Source organism: Poecilia reticulata, linkage group LG8 (genome assembly GCF_000633615.1).
Source record: "Poecilia reticulata strain Guanapo linkage group LG8, Guppy_female_1.0+MT, whole genome shotgun sequence".
NCBI classification, from domain to species: Eukaryota; Metazoa; Chordata; class Actinopteri; order Cyprinodontiformes; family Poeciliidae; genus Poecilia; species Poecilia reticulata.
Window position 1 is genome coordinate 12803416 of NC_024338.1, and position 23549 is coordinate 12826964.

Genomic DNA, 23549 nt, shown 5'->3' on the forward strand with positions numbered 1-23549 from the left:
AACCTCATCCCATTCATGAGATGATTATTTTTGCTATTCCAGTTTAAAAGAAAAATGAAAAGGAAGTTCGGCATGATCACAATCACACCCTGGGGTATCCGGAAAAGCCCTTACAACAAGACCAGCAAGCTGACTATGTGTCTATTGGTAAATCACATGAGAGCAATAAAACTCCTTCAGCTTCTCCATCTTGAATTTTAATCCTCAGATGTTTATTAACACTGTTAATACATTTGAAAGTCCACTTTAGACATGTTAGCCTGTCTTCGTTTTATTTTTCTGTTTTATTTTTTTTTGTTGCATAATATCCTTACAACCTAAACTTAAATTTCATCAGTAATTTGAACGTAAACAAGTTTGGTTTTCGTTCTCTCATTATCACAATAATTCATGGGTGGGGCTGCGGTAGCTACAATAAAAAGTTGACAGAGGTATAAATGATTACAAGACCTCATCATTTTCAAAAGACAGGAGGAGGTTTAAAAATAAAACAGCATCTCAGCAGTCTGGTTCCTTTTATGTACACCCTAGTTGCTTTGGATTAACAGGCAGAGACTTGCAGAAAAGCCTCCTTGGTGCAGTCGCTGTCACTGGGGACACCCAGGTTTCCATGAGATCATCTGGGATCTGAGCACTTTGTCTTTCCTCTTGGATTCAACAGACATCATGTTTGTCTTCTCTTTTTTTTTTTTTCTTCCCAAAACTATATCCCTTTTATGGGCGAAGCTGAAAGTTGGTAAATGCAGTGATTTGTTGAGTCAAATAGTTATACCGGCCTTCCTTCATGGCTGGCGGTCCAACAGCTGGATACTTTTTCATTTGTAACATGGGTTCTAATGTGAGATGTGTGCTTATAGGTGTCAAAATCTTAAAAAAGAAATTGTAATTAGAATTTATAATCTAAATGGGAACAGTCATTTTTTTATTTATTTTTGGATTAACCTTGTCTGTGTGGGTTTGTATGTTTGTAGGCCTGTGCTGCAGCAGGCTGAGAACCTCTAGCACATTCCCCTGTGCAGTTCAGGAATATTCTTGTTGCTTAGGTGGTGTGAGCACGCTTACACTTGCATGGCTGCAGACTACATCACAACTGGTGAATCAATAGCTGCTTGTCATGCTGGAGGTCATCAATTGAAACATGGAAACACATTTATGTAATCAGCCACACAGAAGTTGAGAGGCCAGGGTAAAAGAAAAAAAAAAAAAAAACATTCCTGTTTTTTTATAACCCGTTGAAACATTTCCTGTGTTAGATGAACAACTGAAATGAACTGCACTGAATAAATAATCAGTGATACCGTGGCTTGATTCGGATGGCGAGTGGACAGCCTGCGGCGAGAGGAGTTAACAGTAGACAGCAGCTTGGCTCGCTGCAGCTGTTCCACTTGTCGACATCAGCTTGCAGCACTTCTGCTCTAGAATGTGAAGATATTAACTTTCACCTTCTTTGGCTGTCCCCGTGTTTTAAAATAGTGCAAATGATCCGAATCATGCAGTAAACAACACAGGCTCTCCTTGTATGCTGTGCTGTGTGATCCTTCAGGTAGGATTTGGGTAGTCATGCTCTCTATTAGTGCTTCGTACCGAATATGGCRGCTCAAATGTCTGCATTTCTCATGAGGAATCATCACTTATATAAACAGAACGAGTGCTCTGCCTTCTTAATTTCACATCACTATATTACTTGTTAAGTGATCTATTGGGTGAACAAATTCACAAAATTGATCTGACACTAGAAAAAACAAACCGAATGCATTATGACTCTATAGTTTTAACTGAATATCTTACTTGTTTATAATAAGTAAATCCGATACAAAATAAATTCTTTCACATTGCGTAGCTTTGTTATAAAGACCAGAGATAAAAGGAAAAGAGATTAAACCAAATCCTCACTTACTGTGTCTGTTAATGCTCAAACTAGCGTTAGCATTGCAGCACAGCTCACTGCCACAGGAATGTAGAAAGGCAGAGGTTTTACACGCCTGTAAGCCATTTATTCAAAGCTTGTAATCGTCCCCGCTGTACCGTTTTTGACTTTGTCCACAGCGTGTCGTGGAATCATATTCCATCTGCACGTTTAGAAAACCTTATAGAGTTCAATGCTCCAATACTGCTTCTCTAAACACATGGAAACATATTGGTAGAGAGATTAAATGTGCATGTGAGTAACACAATACATGCCTTTTATATATATATATATATATATATATATATATATATATATATATATATATATATATATATATATATATATATATATATATATATATATATATATATATATATATATATATATATATATCCTGTGTATAAGCATACCCGGTTCAAATGTTAATCCGTGCACTGCCAAATCATAATCCTTCCCGCCAATGAGTTTGAGAAGCTAAAACTAAAACCTGCCTTGCATTCTAAAGTGTCTATCTATTTTTAGTCCCATAGACTTAACCAACATGTTTTATATCATTTCCACATCCTGCACAATTTCCCCTAAAACGCCTTCATTTTTTCAAGGATGCATTTATAGGCCAGCATTGTCACCCAAACCTTTGAATTCATGGAGCACAGACAACGCTTTAGGGGTTTTAATAGACGGGAAGACTTTTTACATTACACATTATATAAGTGCACAAACGTATGTTCTCATACGCTTTACTCTCCACCGCCTAAGGGGAATCAATAGATTATCCTGAAATCTACTGCTTATTTATTAAACAGTGGTTTGCTTGACACTACGTTCAGAAGAACAACTTGCACAAAATATTTCCAAGTTACTTGAGCAGCAAATTTAACGATTCCTTTTTGTCATAACGACCCTCTGAGGTGCTTCTGACATAATGTCTTGTTCCTGTCTTGTATTTTGCGAAATGATTTGAAGTGTTTCAGCCATAATGAAGCTAGTTGGAGATAGTCACCCGGTTTTGTCTTTCTAATGTCGCGTCATATTATCCCTCATCATCCCGTCCCTTTCAGACTGAGACTCATGATGCAATAGAAGCTCACACAGTACAGCATGTTGCATAAGGTCATGTTACCCTGGAGCTACAGCATATTCTGTCCATAAAGAGTTATTTCACTCTGCTCAGTTAAACGGAGCCTTGCTAAGTCTTCGCCCCAGGCTAGCCCTGCGTCATGCATGTGGGAAACAAAAATATGCACGTTTTTCCGTCTCTTGTCTGTCTGGGACCTGAGGCAAAGGGATGGATGCATTCTTGACAAGGAATAGGAAGTCAGGTGGTTATAGTTTCAGGGAAATGTGTCCTCGTTTTCCCTCTCATCACCAGTTTTACTCGTTTTATTGGACTTAGGGGTGGTGGGCAAAATGCGTAAACTGCATTTCCATGCCCAATACAAGTCAAAAGGTCGTGAGATCTGGCAAGAGATTGAGGAAGCATTTCTTAGGTGGAGTGCACATACATACTAGATTTTGCTCGCACTTCTGTCAAACTCTTGGTCCCCTGGGCCAACAGCAAAAGTTCCCAAACTTCACTTTGGGCAGAAACTAGGCTCAAGGCCAATCTTCTGTGCTTGTTCGTTTGCGAATCCAGTTAATTTAAAAAATGATATATTTAATCAACTCAGACTCGCGTCCTTATTTTCTTAGATGCCAATTAACAGCCGAAAACTGTAAATTACTTCTGTGTCAGAGCCCACATTCAGCTGAGTTGCTAATCTACAACTTGTGGTGCTTTTCCCTTCACACACAATCTTTTGAGGAAACATTATGTAAGCCCTCAGTCAGAAAAGGCCTTCTTTATTAAAAGTAATGCATTTGGTTTGGGCGAGAATCTGCTCGACTGCACAACACCGAGCCACTAAATGTATTCTCCTGCCATTGAGTTTTCTCATTCATGGATAAAGTCATCGGACTTTGACAAACACGCCGCGCATCGTCTGTTGCAGCTGAGCTTTTGTTAGCCTGCGCCGTCAACTTTCACTTAAAAAAAGAAGAAATAATAGCAAGACTGAAATAGCCATCTAAGTGAGTTCATTCGTTGTATGCCCTGAAGAGCAACAAGCCACCAAGAAGTGTGCATCGACTTCTGTGGACTTACATAAGCACGCTTTATGTAAACGGCAACAATAACCGGTGTGGATTGACAGCTTTTAGACTGCTGCTACCACTCAACTTCAACAAACACTTGAAATCATGCAACATATGTAGTTTTCGCAGTAAGAAAAATATAACTTGACAATTTAAAACTTTCACCTATTTTACCCTCAGATATAACTCGACTCCACCTTGGGGGCCTCCGGGTTTCCACAATCCTTCTTATAAGCTAACCTAATACAATCACGTGTCGTTTTTAGGGTTTACACAGCCTCAATTGGTAATTCGCTATAGTGAACTAAGGGTTATTTGTGCGGGCAAGACATGATTTCTGTTATAAGTCAATATCAACCATACATGTAAATTAAAACACAGATTCTTAAATAACACACTGAACTGCTAGATATTGTTTTGTGTCTAAGCAAAGCCTAAATCAGTATTTTATATATTTTGTGTAGATCTAACTTTATTACAAAGTGGAAAAGAGAGGAATATCTAAAATTCATATCTAAAATTTAGTTGTGCAACTGTAAAACACTTAATAATTGAAATACAAAAAGCTTCAGTGACAAGACATTCACAGTTCCCACTAGAATGATTTACACTCTTTGTAAAGACCTAAATCTTGAAATACATGTATGTTAACGAAGTACAAAAAAAAACAAATTACAACAAAATTAAGAAAATTCTAACTCCAGAGTTAGTTTTTAAATTGAGGGGGGGATACCCTAATAAGAAATAATTTGCACCCTTAATTTAAAGTAAATAGAAATACAGTGTTTTTAAATTTCGAGAAATTTTAACTAGTAATCATCTGTGGGGTGTTGAACAAATGATCAAATAAAGGCTTTATATCTACTGAAGGAGTAGAGTTTCAGTTATACAGTTATGTTACTATGTAAAAATATATTGCAGCTATTCATGTTCTTTATAGTATCAGGTGTGATGAATAAGATAAGTTAATTCTTATGAATGAACCTTTTTTTTTCTTTGATCCGATAGAAACCCATCCATTTTCTTGACACCCTCGCCCACTYGCAGGGCGACACACAACCATTCACATCTAGGGGCAATTTGGAGAGGCCAATCAACCTGACAGTCATGTTTTTGGACTGTGGGAGGAAACTGGAGTACCTGGAGAAAACCCATGCATGCACAGGGAGAACATGCAAACTCCATGCAGAAGGACCGGGGCTGGGAATTGAACCCAGAACCTTCTTGCTGCAAGGCAACAGCTCTACCAACTGCGCCACTGGGCAGCCCTGATAGAAACCCTTTAAACTTTATTTTATCAATTTGGTCATCAAACATCTGATCTCAAATATGTAGAGGTTTGAAAGTTCCAAGATCAAAATTGTAATTACATTTCAGTATTTTGGGGGAAAAGTGGGATTATAAAATGAATGAGTACTACAGAAGGCAAGTTTTAAGTTGTAATCTGCATATTTGTATTTGTAAACAAGACGCTTTTATTTTAAATGTCACCTTACTCTTTTGCAAAAGCAATTTTTGCAAAAGAAAAACTTAGGGTATACCTGAATTCCCTGCAAGAACATCAGAAATGATGACGGTTACTGTCAGCTTTACTGAACAATAAAGCCTTTATTTTTTTGTCTTTCCATAGTTCAAGTTTGTCAGCGCCACCCAGCGAAAAGGTGGCAAACAGAGTGAAGAAGTAAGAGGTAGAGCAAGTGTTCCATTCTTACTGTGATCAGTGTAAAAAAAAAAAAAAAAAAAAAAAAAAAAGATTTTTATACATAAAGGGATTGGCCATTTAAAGGAGGCCAACTGGAAAGGAATTGGAGGGGGAGTTAAAGAACAGCAGCTTCCAAAGTGTTGCTAGCTTTCCCTTATACTTAAAACTGAGACACAAAGCAGAGACCGCTGTTGTCCTTTCACTGGTTTCTGAAGATTCTGAGAAGCAAAACTGCCTTTGCATAGTATGTATGATCTGACAGAAATAACTAACACCTTCCAAACAAGGTAATCTCTGCATACTGTAGAAGAAAACACAGAAAACCTGAGCAGTGGAGTTTGACAGCACATCAGTCCTAAAMGATGTATATTTAGCTGGCCATATGAGTACGGTCTGTGTGTATCCATCACACTGCATTAAAACTAATACCAACGATTACCATTCAGCTACACTGTGACAGGTTTGGACAGTGTCATGTTACATTAAAAAAAAGGAAATAATATTTACATCTTCAGCATATAAATTACTTCCCTAACACACAGTCTCTGTAAGGCATAATAAGCTCTTTGAAACAATCAAAACACAAAAAACACACAAGTGCCTCTTCCAAAAAGACTACAGAAATATGGGCACGGGCATAGAAAACATTGAAATATTGATGAAATAAAATCCAAACCAGAACAAGTAGAAACAAAATAAAAACTAATAATGCAGTTTTGTTTTTTTTTTTTGTTTTTTTTTTTTCCATTAGAACAACTTGCGAAATGGCACATAGAAAGAGATAAAGCTTTAAGCTTGATTATGCAAACCCTGAATACTTCCAGGTAGTAACAATCACAACACTGGAGCTGACTCTTTGATACTCGAGAAAGACGAAGAATACAGAGTGGTCACAGCCTCTGATAGAAGTTGATATGGGATGCTTTACATTCACACCATCGGGTGCTCCAGGAATGACTCGGCCTGCCCAGAAGGTGACCCTCTGACATTTTTATTCAGTTTTTAACTCAGCCCTAGAGCCTCCCACTGGCTGCAGCCCTTGCTCTGACCAATCACATCATGGCAGAAGTGGATCGGACAAGGTAGGTTCGAGTCCCGTAGTATTCACACTTGTCAATCACAAAGAGTAACAAAAGAAAAAAAATAAAATAAAATCTGTATTATGAGGAAGAATAACAAATACGCAAATACAGCTTTCAGCACACAGCAACATACACGTTAACTGTTGGTTTTGCATATGAAATTCATCAACAACATTTCACAAACATATAATGGGCTGGCTCTGTCAGGCTCTGTCATTCTGAAAAGAGAGATGGAGGGGTGGGGGCAAATAAAAAAAAACGATTAAAACAGCTAATTAGATTAAGTTCATATTTTGTCAGGTGGGAGAACTGCTCACACAGGAAGCCTAGAGGAGTGAATGGAACCTCTCCAGTTGACCGTAAAAGTTCACGATACCACCCTGTCCAGAGCTGCTGTCAGTCTTTTGGGTTACCCTCCCATCCTGTGGGTGAACGAGAGTCCATCATTCCAGTGAGGTTTTTTTTCTTCTTTACTTATTAAAAAAAAAAAAAAAGAGCAGGGGGGGCCATTGGTTCTTCTGATGACAGGTCCCGCCCAGGTTGACGAGGTGGAGCCTGGAGTGAGCCCATCAATCATCCAGGATGACCTTGACGAAGCTGGCCACATCTGTCTCTTTAGCATCATGGAGGGTGAAAAACGGGTGTTTCTGCAGAAGAATAAAGGGTTAGGAAATGAGGCAGGACTTAATGTTTTATTTTGCTGACAGACACTGTGAAATACAAAACGTCTTCTTGGTGGGTTAATGGGAAAAGTCTGACCTCTTGTGGGCAAAAACAAGGAAGACACCGAACACCAGATAGTGACTGTGCTGTATTTATAGCGAGCGAAATAAAAATATACCAACTATTAATTCTGTGTAGGCTGGCCTTTCATCTGGCTTCTTGCTTAAGCTGTAAGACATAGGAAAATTATTTTCAAACAATAAAATGTAACACTTTATTTACACATTATGATTTAAATGAGAAACATCTTAAAAACGCAGCTACAAACAAAAACAAGTGTTGAAACCTGAATTTCTTCAATTTATCACAGAGCAAACACTGACCCCTGCTGGGCCCCTCAGTCTTTACGTTCTCTATTAAACTACAAAAGTCAAATGAGTGTGGTCACAACTGCCAGCGTGAAGCTCACCACTGCGAGATGAAGTCTACAAACTCAGGGGAGAAGCGGTCTGCAGGCAGCTGTGGAGACGGCTCGTCCACCACCTGCTTGAGCTGCTGGAACGGGGTGCCCCATGAGTCGTAGGGGAATTTTAAAATGGCCAGCTCGATCTGGGAAATGGAGGCAAGAAGAAATCTGCGTCAAGTTTCTGATGAATTTTAGGGCTGTATGACATGCTGTAACGTCAAGTTTTTTTGTGAATGAGTCAATAATGTTTATTGGAATCTGAGACCCAAACTATTTCAGGTGACTTAATACTAAATATTTCTGGTCAATGTCACTTCATTGGTCTTTTTGCATATTAAGTAAATATGTTTTATGCGTTTTGAACTGGTACAGCAAGGTTTTTTGGGGGAATATTTACAGAGAATATGAAATATATTGATGCATGTTTTGAAGCAAACCAACAGATATGCTTTATATAGAAAATGGGGTAGAAGGCATCAAAAAAATGACAAAGTAGGAGTCATATCAAATTGTAAGCCATGTATTAAGGACAGCAACAAAAAAAATGTCATTTATTTTCAGTAATGACTCACCATTACTGAAGTGTCATCAAACCTTTAAGTATGGAGAGCTTTGTGCAGTACAGCGTCTACTAAAGTATTCATAGTCTTAAAAAATTGTAAGTATTTTAATGGGATTTTTTCCTTCTAGTTTTCATATATGTGATGCTCTATAGCACTTCAAGATTTCTATTAATGAAAAGTGCATTATAAATTAAATTGATTATTATTATTATTATAATTATTATAGTGGTATGTTACAAAAAAAACATTTTGGTTGTAATATGACAAACTATAAAAAAAAAATTTCAAATGGTATGTGCACTTTTTCAATGTACTATTTATTAGAACATACTAAGCAATATATTTTGAGAGCAAGAATATATATAAAAAACAACATTTGGTTGATATCGTATCACAATGATACGTACTGGATGTAATTAGATGAGGCTTTTCAAAGCTTGAAAACTCACCATGGTGATGCCCAGACTCCAGATGTCTGATTTGACACTGTAGCCCTGCTGGTTGAGGTCAGGGTTGATCCTCTCAGGCTGAAAATATAGCAAAAATGTTTTTTGGGGTTTTTTTTCCTCATATTGAAGCTACCTTTGTATTTTGATACGAGTTATACATTTTAACAATTTAGCATTTACAAAGTATTACGACACTAGACCAATAGGTGATGTACAATTCATTCCTACTCCTCAACCCCCTCCATCTCTTACCGCCATGTAGGGCTTGCAGCCTGCATCCATCGTTTTGGCCACAGAATCCACCAGGTGGCCACTGATGCCAAAGTCGCACATTTTCACTTGTCCCTGAGCGTTGATCAGGACATTGGAGGGCTTCACATCTGGAAGCAAATGTTGAGAACATAAGAAAGTTGACAATTGATGGAGCACATTGGAGATGTAAACTGTTATTGTTGGTAGTCAGATCTTCATTTTACTTACCTCTGTGAATCACTGAGAGGTTATGGTGCAGATGCTCTAATGCCTTGACAATCTGTGGAGAAATTTTATAAAAGGAAATGCTGAGATTTATGCTAATTTTGTGAAGCACATTTATTCAGGTGGAATGGGGTTTTGAAAGGACAAACATACTGCTACTGTGATCTTGCCCAAGATGTCTTCGGGAATTGTTTGGCCTTTTTGAAAAACCTTTTTATAGAACTTATCCAAAGACGTGTCCATCAATTCCATGCAGATCCAAACATCTCCCTGAAAAATATTCGAGTTAATAGACTTCCATTACCAAATATCCTTGGAATATTTACTTATTATCTGGTAATAGGTGTTACCTCTCTAAAAAGGGCACCGTAGAAAGTCACAGTATAGAAGCAGTCCACTGTTCTCATGGAAATATCCAGGTCCATCAGAAGCCTCTTCTGCTCTAGAGTATTAACTGTGGCACGAATCCTCTGAAGACACAAGCAGCACAAACTTACTACAAGATTTCAAAACCTGCATTTAGAGCTCTGCATTAGCCCATCCAAGTGTTTACAGCCTGAAATCTGACGATTTACGGTGTTGCAAAAGCAAGTAAATAAAAGGAAAATAAATTGAGCAGCTTCCTTGACTACCTTGACCGCCATGATCACACCACTGGGGACGTGTTTCATCTTGTCCACCACTCCGTAGGCGCCCCTTCCCAGCTCTTCAATTGGCTCCAAGTCATCTGCTTCCACCACAAAGTTCTACATGGAGGAGTCAGCACAATGTTACAACGCCACATGTTCAACACAGAAAGCAAACAAAAGAGAAGGACGTTGGAAAATGCAGCTTTACCTGATCTCCAATTGTGACACAAGCTCTAGAGTCAAGGTCTCGAGGGGGCCTGCAGACAGAAAACGGCAATATATGAAATAAATTACTGACTACCTGATGCCACCGACCATATAAAATTTGAGAACTATACGGTGCTTTGCAAAAGTATTAGCCCCCTCTTGTACAAAATAAGGAATATTTACAGTACAACACCTTTTTCTTATCCCTCTGTTCTTTGATAAATACCCTAAAGTGCGTCCATAAACACAGATTTTGATTCACACCACTAAAATGTGACTGATTGCACAGAGTGCTGGACTTGCAAGGACATCCATTAAAATTTCACTTTTATTGGACGTGTCTTGGTAACTCTGCAGTTCTGCCATAATCTTTCCATTTTCAGACAATGGGTTGAGCTGATCCATGGTTCTGGTGTTGCTGGTGTAAAGAAAAGGGCCTTACGCTGTAGCTTGAGGGGGCGGTGCTGAAAATGCTCCTATGGGCAGCTTCGGCCCCGGAATCTTCTTCTTACCTTAAAAAGACACAAAAGATAAAGGAAACATTATAATCTCAGCACCAACATAAATGTTTAATCATTAACCAAGCCAAAATTAGCATCTCCCATAAGCTGGTTATTTACAAATCCTGGCTAACTAATAAGAAAACTTCTCAAACCTTTTATTTGCAAAGCCTTAAAACCCACATCACTCCAAACTGATTTTTTTCCTCAACAGAATGAGTCTTGAATAAAAATCTTGGTAACGTCTTGGTATTTGTCTAAAAAGGGTAGAGTTACAGGTATCAAGGGATAATGACTTTTACAACATTAGGTTAAAAAATGTAAACATTTGCCATCCTACCATTGTGCATTGCAAAGCCATTAAAAGGAGTTGTTGGAGAAAACTGTATGGAGCAAATTGAAATGTGGCATTGTTCCAGTTATAGAGAGCTATACACTTCTCTTTCAAATCAACTGGAAATATTTCCAGAGGTGAAAAATACTATTAAGTGAAACCATTTTATTATAACAGTTACTGCTATGAACAACATGCATTATCTGTTAAGAAGCTGACTACAGAAAGCCTATCTGAGCTGATAGCCCAACAAATTAACTGGCTTATACCAGTCAGTTATATTCATGTTGGTCTCCAAAAAGCAGAACAAGAAAAATATATTAAATGTTGCACAACAAGAAAACAATCAAAAACAGGTGTTTGCGTTTTTTGTCATGTGCCAAAATATAAAACAATGACTGTAATAATATTATTACATTGTCTAGCAGTGTTGCATGTTTTTCACTTTATGAAAACAATTACAGTTTTACATCAAACTGCAAATGTAGAGCTTATAACCAGGCAATGCCTTGGTCACTTATCCACACCAACAAAACCAGAAACAATGTCACTATATTCTTTTGGAGTTCTTCTAAAGTCAGTTACATAAACTGTTCATTGGAATTGATGTGCTCTCCTACCTAAAAGGAAAGTGACTGTCAGCTTTTGTGTGAAGTAAAAGGCAGGTAAGTGAAAGGGAACCATGCCTTCCTCTCTTACAAGCTTTTTTTATTCAAGTCAAAAAAGTCATTCTGCTCTTTTTTTTCCCTCATCATCCTTTATTTTACTGTTCTCTTTTCACATGTTTCACAACAATACACCCTTTTTAATGTTTGTTAAGCACTGTAAGTTAATGTGAGCGGCTTTGAGACTTTCCTGTGCTAAATGAGTGATAGCAATCCATTCATAAACACCGTTTACCAGAAGCCTGTGGGACTTCCCAAAAGTGAACGCGAGTCTCTGCCAGGATGACACAGCTACTCAGCCTGCAGGCAGCCTGTCAGGAAGAATGCCTCAAGTTTCCTTGACACTAATTATCTGTTTAGTGTGCTTCTCCCCAATGGGGAAATCTGAACAGATTGCAACATTTTAACACAAACGGATCATTTAAAAAAATAAAATAAAAAATTAAACCAGGCTCATTGCTACACACACATGCTTGATAAGAGTGTGCATTTCTTCTCAGAAAAGCATGAAGCTTTACATTTAGGACGTGCTGTCTAAAGTCAAACTAATGCACAACTGCAATTGTGATTATTGTAGGACTGCATTTTTCCATTGACTAAGTGACAGCACATTGCTTTGGAGGAAGTATGTGTGGGTAAACCCCTGCTTACTACAATAAGCTGGAAGGGAAGTGATTTTTTTTCTTTTCACAGATTCTAGATATCTCAGACCACCAATGAAACCTAGACACATCCGTTTTGTGTTGGAAGCCTAAAATAAGCACACAGTGTCCGGACAGACTACGGTAAGTTTCATTTGGAAGAGAGAGAGCGAGTGTTATTTACTCACACATGCTTAGGCAAAAATAGATTTTACATTTCCTCTGTGTGGGATTAAAGCAAGAGCAGTCAAAGGCTCCAGAAGACCTGAACAACAAACGGACCTTTGCACATGCAATTCAAAATTAAAATACTATAAAGATATGGCAAGGATTTTGATAACTTTTTTCACAAATGTTTCAATGCATTTACTATAAACTCTAAATACCTACTTGCCTACTGTAAAATATTAATGGCCTAGAAATAGTATCTCTTCAAGGCAGTAACGTCAGCACCTGGCGTGTCGAGGAAACAGTCAGCCGAAGCTGTGGATAGGGATATGACTAACAGCCGACTCAAATGGACATCCGCTCAAACACAACTGTCAGGACCCTTTGGGGAAAATTATGTCACTTCACTTGGCTTGCATGCAGTCTTATAGGGGCAAACTGAGGCCAAGCTCACTGCAGTTTTCTGCTGGAAGAACTCAGCTCTCTAAAACCGAGCCACACAGGTAGAGATGCTCCAATCAAGCATTTTTGAATTCAGATCTGGCTCAAATCTCTTGATTTAAAAATCTGGCAAGTGCTTTTAGTATTGGTGTTCTTGCAGTGAGTATCAGCAGCTTGTAGATGATCCAAAGACAGCAGATTTTCTGCAACAAGCTCCAACTGTATGCTTGAATTGTAAGCCAGCTGACAAAATTGGCTATAGCTGTATTGTTTATTGTTATTGTGGTGGGAGGGGTGAGATACCAACATGAAAATTTGTAGAATTGTTATCTTGGATGTCCAAAATATTTTTTCCACAATTAGTCATCAATGATGCATTTACAATTTGAAATTTGATCGAATGCAATTATTGGATCCTTTTCACCAGCACAGTTGCAGTACTGAGTGTAACTGTTGCAGTAAGATGCCTTTGCTGGTAATGGAAATGTTTTATTTTTAGAGTAGAATTTGTTACTATGAGGGTTTTAGGTGGATGCAGTTGCACATTTATAGCTAAAATGCAGCAATGTTTTTAATCATTTTGAAATGGTCAGTTTATTCATAATCACAAATACCAAGAATGCTTTGAATAAATCTGCAGACCACATTGTTCTTCCCTGATGTTAGTTGTATCACAGAGATTTTGCAACACTTTTTTGGATGAAGGCTAACAATTAAAACAGCAAAAAGTCTATCAAAAAAATGACCTTCAGAAGTACAGACCAATGCTACCTAAAGGGTTTCTGCAAGTTTCAGTCAGTTAAATTAAGACTTCGTTAAGATTGTATGATCATCAAGATCTAAATTTAAGACAGACAAGGATTATAAAATATATGATTTAAAGTTAATTAACCTAATTATTTATTGTACTCATAGTTAATATGTAATGTTAGAGACAGTTTCAGGGTCTGAACTCATTCTAGGGTTTGCAGAGAAGGGTGAATTTCCAGTGGACAAGAGGTAGGGTGTGCCCTGGACAGGTCACCAGTCACAGGGGAACGCTCATACACACACCAAACAACCAATCACACACCAACTCGAACATAAAAGCCAATTTGATGGGACCACAAAATCCCATATGAATATCCTTGGACTGTGGGAGGAAGCCTAAGAAAGAGAACAACATGTATGAAGAGAACATGCAAACTCCATGCAAAAAGGCCCTGATAAATTCAAACCCAAGATCCAAGACAGCAATGCTGACAAATTCATCATGCAGCCCAAATGAATATTAATACTTTTGACACTTTTCTTTCCTTGCCATTACAAGTTATCCCCTCTACTGCCCTAGCACTTTAGCTTTTCAGCTCTGATGCAGACATTTATGTCAGTTAGTCCATCCAGCTGCTCAAATAAAAAATATGCAAAGTATGAAATATATAGATATATTACTCACTGAAAATGCCAAGATTTTATTTCTTGTAATTCTCATGACTATTGCTTGCATGTGTAAAAACTCACAAGTACAGCAGGTTATCGACATCCTCCTCAAGGAGGATAAGCCACAAATAGTCATTGATAAAGAAGCTGTTTTTTTATAGACTTATGTGTGAAAACATATTCATATAAAAAACACATTCACTGTGCAATGTGTGACACAAAAGGTGCACCACCAACAGGGATAAAAACAGACTTCACATAATCATTTAGTAAAATGTATTCAGAAATTTGAGGGAGGAGAGGACTGAGACCGGAGCCAGCGCTTTAAGAGATGCTATAAATAGACAAATCCTTCACATGGCTACAAATGTAGCATCAGTTGTGTCAAGCTAGTCCTGAACCACAGATGTCAGAAGCCTCTAATCTGGGCTAAAGAGACAAACAACTGTACTGTTGTTCAGTTGGCTAACGCTATCTTTTCTTCATTTGGAAATATGGAAGAATTGTGGAAAGGCACAGTCACATTGCTTAAAGTCCAGTGTAAAGTTTAAATAGTATTCCACAATTTTTAGGGTGTTATGACATCTGCTGGTGTTAGTCCACTGATTATGTCCATGCCACGCTGCACTGATGCAGTAAATAATTCATGTAAAAGGAGCTCTGAAGTAGGATACTGTTGTTCAGTGATTGTACAGATGCAGATGCAAGTAGATGGCACTAAAAGTACAGCATGAAATTTTAACCACCATATGGCACTGAAAGTTTCTTGTGCAGCTCTACTTTTGGTATTAAAACCGACACAAGAAAGGCTTTGTTTTTCAAGATCGTTTTTGTCTTCACTACAAGTCCTCTCACCCAGCAGCTAATGCAAAGGAAGTAAACAATTAGCTAGATGTTGCTGAATTGGTCTGCTTTATCTGCTTGACTTGTCACTAGTTCATCACATGTATTGGACAGCAGGCATTGCAAAAATCTATGTAGGGCAGAAAAAAAAAAACAGTTTACCTCACTTTTTTCAGGCATTGGCCCAGAAAACACTAAGAAGCTCTCATATGTAAATGCAACAACTATAGCCACTTGTCCATTTCCTACTCTCCTGGAGGTTTCAGAATTATCTTACTATAGTTACTGTGTCAGTGATGTAATTTATTAGTTTTTCTAATACTTGTACAATTCTTAAGAGGTTTGCTTTTGAATGTTTCATCAAAGTTGTGAAAAGACCTTTTCATTTAATTAATCAAATTAAAAAGTCATGGAGATACTCATGGCACACTTATGAGCAGTATGTCATCTGCTCATGAAAAAAAAGAAAAAAAGAATGAATGCTGGGTTCATTGTGTGTTCAGGCTGCAGACTGTAATTTATACCTGACAGGTAGGTAATGCAAAAGACATTGAGTACACTGGTAAGAGTGACACACGAATGACTACAACTACTGATGTGCTTTTCAAGTTTTTTTTTCTTAAAGTCATATATATTTGCTATATTGTCCACCGTAACTTGAGCCTAAATACTATTCCCATCTGGTCTCATGCTAATGCTGAATAGGAACAGACTCATCTCTACTCACCAGGTACAATGGTCGCATGACATCAGCAACAGCTCAACAGCTGTGGTAAGTTGATCAAGCAACTCAACACATGACAGCAAATAATCATTTTCCAAAAAAAAGGGATCTGAGTAACAGTAGTTCCTTGCAGGATGTGGGGTGGGGATGTGTTTAAAAAAAACAGCAAAAAAAAAAAACAGCTGACTTATAATTTTTTTAAATTCTCAGTAAACATAGGGAGTTGTATCGACAAGAGCATGCATGCATTCTTCTGAGTATACTAAATGCTCAGTGGAAAATACCCGAAATACATACGTAATGTGAGCAAGAATTTCTGGATTGTACATGGGATCAAAGTGTCAATAGCTGCGAGGCGAGTCACCATCAGGAAGCACCAGCCTTAGAGCAGGTCCATATACAGACAGTGATGACTCATGCGCAGATAATCTTCCACACCACCCTATCAGGACTGTTCGGGAGAACCCAATCTCTAAGCATGCCTCAGCACTAACAGATCTCAAGGCTCTCTAAAAGCAAAAAAAAAAAAAAAAAACAAGTCTGAATGAAACTAAACACTCTTAAACACGCAGAAAATGCACAGTAAAGACAGCAGCAGAACCTGCGTGACGATCAGAGTGATTGCAGCCAGTCAACTATCAACAAGTAGGGAAACAGCGTTTGGTATTGGTGCTGCAAGTCTAAACCTGCCACCGCAGGCCGGGGCGCTTTGACTGCCTGAGCGGCGCCCAGCGCGTGCAGCCCACCATGGTAACGCTGCTATGATTGTGTAACAGCACGAGCGCTGAACTTGAAATGTAAATTGACATCATTACAATCACGCTATRTGTGACGCAGAGGAAGAGCCTTGATTCTTTTTCCAAGGAGTGGTTTCTTTCTTTTTTGGTTGTTTGCTTTTTTCTCATTGATTCCAGATTACCGTGAATGTAGAAAAAAAAATTTATTAAAGTTGCTCCTTCATAAACACGAGGCTAAAATATATGTACGCCGAACAAAAAGTGTGCAAAAAAAAAAAAAAAAGCAGAAAAACACCTGTGGTTCTACTAAGCATCAAAGAGAGAGCGAAGTGATTTCCAGCTAAATTTGCTTCATATTTAAAGTTGGACAAAAAAACACTACGATATTTAGCTAAGTTCAACAGAGCAACTTTAGCCACACAAATAATAAAACTATCCATTAGTAAGTCAGGGATAGCAAAAATTGGTAACATTTAGCTGTAGGATATCTGAAGACTTTGTGTACTGATTAAAAAAAGAAAGCAGGAAAGACATGTTGGCTAGCTAGCCTTCCACCTGGCAAGGTTACATTACACAAAGCTAGCTAAAGTTCTTCCTCCTCTTCCAGCAAGGCGGGGGACAAAAATATGCGCAGCTGCTTGCAAAACAATACAAAAAGACTCTTACCTGCTTTAGATAGAGACATTTCCCCTTTGCTTTGATGAGGGGGAAGGGAAGCACAAAGACTTTTGCCTTTTTCTCTACTCCCTCCCTCCCTGCATCTACTCTTGTACCCGCTCAGGAACGCTGGTTCGCGGGTGCAAAGATCTAGCAGCGATTAAAAAAAAAAGTAGGCAATTTGCCTTAGTGCAAGTCTAGTGCGCCAATAACCTGCTCAAAGAACGACGAGCAGCAAGGTGCACAACTTTAAACTTTGAAAAAGCTGAGCAGTTCGACTTAGTTTGCTAACAAAACCTTCGCCGGGGTGGCCAAAGTCTGACAGCTGAGGGTTCCAACGACGTGATGACGTCTTTCCTGTCATGTGCTACGCCTCATGGGAGGTGAAGTTTCCGTGCTGTAAAATAACCAACCCCAACTGGAGGGTGAATATGAAACTAGAAATCCCAAAATTGTTACAGATTCACTTTGTAATTAAAGGAGTTCTGTTTTAACAGACCCTGAGGTCATTAATCTATTCAGCTACAACATACTTTACCCCACAAATAATCACATTTTTAAATTAATATTTTAAAAGTTGAACTGGTTTGTCTCACAAATTATTACTTTAGTATCAGCTGTACTTACAGGTGGTTTGCTAAAAAAAAACAAAACTGAACCTTTATGACAATTGTTTTGCTTCTTTTTTTAACTTTACGTTTTACTTTGGAAAAAATGTAAATATACATAAATGAATAAAGGCTTACTCTTAAAACAAATATAACATTTTGTAGCAATAATACGGAAATATGTAATTGGTAAATACGAATGTGGTAATACACTTGTTAACTGTTCAACCAACCCATAAAGTTTAAGAAGCAGAAAAAAAATCATGACATATAAAGAGTTATCTAGAAACAATGTCTATCAACAAACAAAACTTTTATTTATTATTTGATTTACAAAAGAGAAAAACAAAATAATGGTATTTAAAATAAGTCAGATATTTTTGCCCTTACTAAGTCTTACGTTAAAAGACAGATCAACATCTAGAATTTAACTTTTTATTGTCCTGTATGAGGCTATTTACTTTTTTTTCTTTCATTATCACATACTGCTTGGGTTTTCAAAAAGCTAAAGAAAACACATGTTAAAAATACAAAATAACTAAGTCAACAAGCAATGTGAAAGGGAAAAAAATGTATGTGCAGCAATTATACATTTTCAGTCTTGTAAGACAAACTAGATCACATTAAACCCTAGAAAACATTTTGATATCTAAAATTCAAAGTGGAGCATAAATGAACGTACAAAATATCTGCCATGAACTACAAATCTATATTTGACAGCAAAGAAAATAAAAATACATAAATGTAACAGTGAATGTTATTTTGTTTTTCAAAGCAAAATACATACCGTATATGGCCTATTCAAACATCGGCAGCGACACAGATTCATTAATTCAAGGAAAAACTATTACTTACTGAAATACCTCAAGAAATACAACAACCTATGTTCCATGTTGCTCTCAATAATAAAGGTGACAATAACAGTTTGTATTGCAGTTTAACTTTTAACTTTTTGCTATACAAGTGGAAGACAAAAGAATGAAACAATGTTAGTGTGAATTTATGGGGCTGACACATACACATATTGTGATATGAGTGTGCTTTGAAACATGTGCATGTGATTGTGTGGGCAGATCAGGGTTGGGTGAGATCACACAAAAAATTCCTGTTTTTATTTCCTGGCAACAAGCAAGCTATGGTAGAGAGGTTTGATCACAACGTGCAGATAGAGGGAGCTGTCAATTAGGTACTCCGATGCACGGCGTTGCAGGTCAGCATCCGCCAAGAAATCCCCAGCCTCCTCTGTACTTTGGTGGAAGTTGTACACATGGCGGACAATCACTTTTCCTTGTTGCTTTGCCATCACAATGACCGTTTTCTGGAAACTCACTCCAGCAAAGTCGGGGCTGGAGGTGGCCGGCGTTACGATGATGCGAGGTCGACCTCCCTCTGTGCGAGTGGGCTGCATGGCGCCCAACTCAGTGTAGGTAGACCTGGCACTGAGTGGGAGCCAGCGAGGGGAGAACAGGGCATTCCACGTCACTCTCTTGCTGGAGTCATGGCCGCTGGGTCCAAGTTGGGTCTGGAAGCTGAAACTACGGTCATCACGGGTGGGATTGTTGATGATCCAAGGAGAGCCCCAAGATGAGGACAAGTAGTTACGGGGAGTGAAGATACTGCAGTTGACGTCAAAGTACTTGGCTAGTTGAATCGGTGAGGCAGAGTGGAACTGGAAAGCTAGATAGAGGAGATCACGGATGGCCTCATAATACTTCACCATGAGGGGTGAATGCCTCTGAAGACGGAAGAGATGTTGAGGAGGGATCATGCCGTACCGAACAGCTCTCAGGGCAGTCTCTATTGTTGAGCTGACTGGCTGGTTCTGGTTGATCCAGGACTCCAGCGCCTCATAGAGCTCCAGTTCACTCTGCAGAATGAGGTCGGAGCGCTGGAGCAAGGACAGGAGCAGGTCTTCACTGATGGAGCCCCATTCTCCACTCTGCAGCACAGAGGACAGATTCCAGGACAGGTACTGCAGACAGCTGTCCCGCAGGGTTGCGTCCCCAATTTGTAGTGCATAGTTGTACCAGCTAACCACGTGGCCTGTGGGCGAATCACTGGAAAGATGTTGAGTCATATATTGGGTCAGGCCTTGCTGCAAGCCCCACACACGGTACTTGCTTGCCAACTTGTGCAGGGATATGGCCTGATCGAGCCGGAGTGAGATGTCACCGCAGTACAAATATCTGAAAAAAGACATCTTTTTGAAAGTATTGTTAGACAGAAACTGTTTCTGAAAAGCACACTGTATTTTAGGAAACTTTTCTTTTTCACATCTGTGTCACTGAATGAAACCCAACCCAAAACTTTAATTTTAGGATTCTCATTAAGATAAAGCATTCTGCCTCTCCAATAATTGTGGAGAATTTTACTGAAAAAGTTTTCATAAGCACACAACTCAACAGTTTCTGAAATTTATAACTACAGATAATACATAAAATCACTACAAAATAAATTTTAAGCGGTATTGTACATTAACTAATGTGTGTAGGAAAAAGTGCTTCCAATGGCAGTATATAGTGCTTTGCCATCATGCTTTGTATTCGTTTAATTACAAGATGGCTCAACAGCCTCAGCAGATGTAAAATAACATTAGATTAACCTACGTATTCTTAAATCAGTGAAGTTACTTGCAGTTAGTAAAGTATTCAGAACGTTTACTCAAGTAAGAGTAGTGATAATAATATTATGCTAGCAAAAGTAAAACGTACAGTACCATAAAACTACTAATACATAGGTACTGTATTATAATCCATCTTGCAAATGAGTAAATTTCACGAGTAATTCTTTCTAGTTTGATTTTATTAATAGATTCATCTGTCCCATAATTCAAAAGATTGCTATACCACAACTACACATTTTACTGCTTAAATAAAAATGATCCACAAAGTCTAATCTGACTGTTAGCAGAGGCCTAGTACCTGGGCCTCTGCTCTTCAGAAGCCCAGGTACTAAGTCGATCCTTACCTGACAAACTTGTCAAAGACAGCTGCACATTCTGGTGTTTCAATTAACACCAGAGCACTGTTGTTCCGGCTGAGCAACAGCTCCTCAAACACGTCGCTCTGCAGGGTAAGGACCAGACTATGGGCTTGGATCACCTTCACCTCATCAGTGTTCATGGTTTGCACCCGCAGGCTAACATCACTACTGTTTCCCAAGGTCAGCAAGTTCTCCATGCGATGCACCAAATGCATGGAGTGATTCAGCACTGTGGCACCGTTGTCCAGTGCTGCCTCTTGCTTCAGGGGAGCTGTGCAAGAAAAGGGGGATATTAGTAGGTTGTTTAGTTCACATCCAGGCTCATTCCATTTTAAATTTGGATGTACATTTTGCACTATTATGCACATCTTTCTGTTGGACCTTCATAACTGGCACAGCAATAATTGGAAAAGCACATCCTAATTCCTCAGCTGAGCCACAGCCGATGGTATCTGCCAAGGAAAGATCGGGCTTACACATGCTTTTCTTCACACTCTCCTAGTTAATTGAAAAAAACGGAACAAGAAGCCAGGTGGCTGACTCAGAAAACCTCAGACGCCAGGTGCACAGCCAACATGAACGACGAGTTTGCAGCCCCTTTGCAGATGGCTGGTTCTAAAGCCTGCCTTGGAACACAAGAAAAAGCTGTGGAGAATCCCACATGAAAGAGTCAGTAAAGTTTCCATATGAGCTGCCTTGTTTGTCTCCTGCTGGGCGTTTAACGAGACATAGGGGTGGCACATTTGACTCCCTTTTAGAGCTCCCAATGTCCCACTACAATCAAGAACCCCAACTTCAAAGTCTCCTTTCTCCTCTACGCAAGATGAGCACGAAGTGGTGTGAGGATGTTCGCTGTCAAATGTTTGTGACAGTCTGTCCCCCTGAAAACTAACTGAAGGCGTTGCATTAGGCGCAAACAGCACATTCCATCTGTTATGTAATAAACTATTTTCACTTTCTGTGAGAAAAACGTGAAATCTTCACAGTAGGCACACACGCAAACTTATTGATGAATTCTGCTCTGCTTCTTTCACTTAGGCAGGAAAAGAGCGGATGTAATTTGATTCATGCTCATCCATAAATTACTCATTAAAACTAATCTGAAAGCTGTGTAGTATGACCTGCAGCAGTCTCTGTCAAAAATGATTTCCCCAGACGAGCAAGTACAGCCTGCAAAGTGTCTTTTATTGTTTTAATGCCAGGTGACAAATGAACTTGGATTTTCTTTACAGGCACACAGATGAGAACAGAATGAGCTGCATAAATAATTATCCATCAAGCCGCACACTCATGCTGTGCCCCCCTACCCAGTAACAGCATGGGGGAAGCGGGACTGAAATAGAACAATTCGCCGTCCTTAACAATGCAAGATATTGCTATTATATTTTTGTTCAAGTGACAGCAAACCACTAAAACCATTTGTGATCTTACCTCCGCTGACAGTGACTGAGTGGAAGTGGAAAAAGAAGAGCAGAGTGCCTACATAAACCCAGCAAGGAGTCTTGTGTTCATATGAGCGCTCCATCTCTTTCCAGTTATTCACTGCCTGTGCTTCTTTGTCCTTTCCCCTCTCCTCTTTTTCTCGGCGCCACTCTCCTACCGGCTGAATGTGTGCAGAAAGGTGTGCTGCCTGTTGTGTTGCCCAGCTCCCTGTCCTGGACTCTTTATGTAGGACGCTGGCCTTTCCCCTGGCGCATCTCTCACAACCCCGCGGACTCCATTGATTGGTGGAATCAGGCAGGGGCGTTGCTATAGCGACAGCTTTGATTTTGAATCTCTCCCTTTTTGGATGTAACATGGCATTGATCAGTGGCACCGGGCCAGCCAAGGACTCAGCTTAATGTTTTTCTTTTTTTTTTTTTTTTAAAGTGTGCTGTGCTTTGGCGCTATTAGGAATCAATAATAACGCAGCAACCCATTTTAATGGCACGGACATGCTGCTGATCTCCAGGCTACAGAACTTTAAAGTTAAGCACCATGAGTGCTTTAATTAGTCGGCTAATTTTCACAGAGGCCACTGAGACAATCAGCCAAAAGTAATTGGGCCTTTGATATGTGTGACCAATGGCAGTCAGTGAAATTTCGCAATTTATCTCCAGCAGATTTTTAAGCCCTTATTTCTTGGACAGCTCATTAATCTGACTAATGTGAGAATAATTTATTTTATGCTTGGTCTGTTCATTAATTTGAGGGAAGCTTTGTCTATCATGCAAGGGCAAATCCAGACTGTTTCCCCTGAAGAGCTAACTGCTGTTGAAAGACATTTGTTTAGTCACAGAAAATGAAACCATTGCAGACATGTAAATAAATCTATTTCCAGCTGCATCTTTTTACTGAGCCCAAATGTGCTAGATAAATTTGTGTGACATAAATAGTTGCACTAAATACACTTAACAATGTGCTGCTTTGCAGAAAGAACAATGACCTCCATAATTGTAAACAATAAAACTGATGATGAAAGCGACCTGTGCATTTCAAGAGAACTGCACACCCCAGAATAACATCAAGCATTATTTGATGTTATTACAACTCTGCTTTAGGGTGACATAA

At 38.9% G+C, this 23549-nt stretch overlaps 2 protein-coding genes across 3 annotated transcripts; both read right to left on the reverse strand.

Moving 5' to 3' along the window:
* Nucleotides 1-5625: 5625 nt before the first annotated feature.
* LOC103468828 (dual specificity mitogen-activated protein kinase kinase 6-like) lies at nt 5626-17768 on the reverse strand. Of its 2 annotated transcripts, none has more exons than XM_008416175.2 (12): nt 17419-17768; nt 10723-10792; nt 10282-10330; nt 10077-10190; nt 9795-9914; nt 9598-9714; nt 9448-9499; nt 9220-9347; nt 8968-9045; nt 7959-8098; nt 7672-7717; nt 5626-7473 (listed from the first exon to the last, which is right to left on the reverse strand). In XM_008416175.2, exons 1-12 carry the CDS (start codon nt 17435-17437, stop codon nt 7396-7398), a joined length of 1011 nt encoding a protein of 336 aa, XP_008414397.1. In that variant the 5' UTR covers nt 17438-17768; the 3' UTR covers nt 5626-7395. The 2 variants fall into 2 exon arrangements, with proteins under 2 accessions (XP_008414397.1, XP_008414399.1); XM_008416177.2 differs by having other exon boundaries at nt 7668-7717.
* Nucleotides 17769-18438: 670 nt separating this feature from the next.
* Nucleotides 18439-22730, reverse strand: btbd17b (BTB (POZ) domain containing 17b). The gene is made up of 3 exons (XM_008416174.2): nt 22431-22730; nt 20985-21270; nt 18439-20203 (listed from the first exon to the last, which is right to left on the reverse strand). Exons 1-3 carry the CDS (start codon nt 22522-22524, stop codon nt 19129-19131), a joined length of 1455 nt encoding a protein of 484 aa, XP_008414396.2. The 5' UTR covers nt 22525-22730; the 3' UTR covers nt 18439-19128.
* Between the last annotated feature and the right edge of the window lie 819 nt (nt 22731-23549).

Coding starts and splice junctions, on each gene's coding strand:
- LOC103468828 (XM_008416175.2), bottom strand. Junction 9,500..9,597: donor TGGGCAAGATCACAGTAGCA/GTATGTTTGTCC, acceptor ATTTCTCCACAG/ATTGTCAAGGCATTAGAGCA. Junction 7,474..7,671: donor CAGCCTACACAGAATTAATA/GTTGGTATATTT, acceptor ATTCTTCTGCAG/AAACACCCGTTTTTCACCCT.
- btbd17b (XM_008416174.2), bottom strand. CDS start 22,524: ATGGAGCGCTCATATGAACACAAGACTCCTTGCTGGGTTTATGTAGGC. Junction 21,271..22,430: donor CTCAGTCACTGTCAGCGGAG/GTAAGATCACAA, acceptor TTTCTTGCACAG/CTCCCCTGAAGCAAGAGGCA. Junction 20,204..20,984: donor GTCTTTGACAAGTTTGTCAG/GTAAGGATCGAC, acceptor GTCTTTTTTCAG/ATATTTGTACTGCGGTGACA.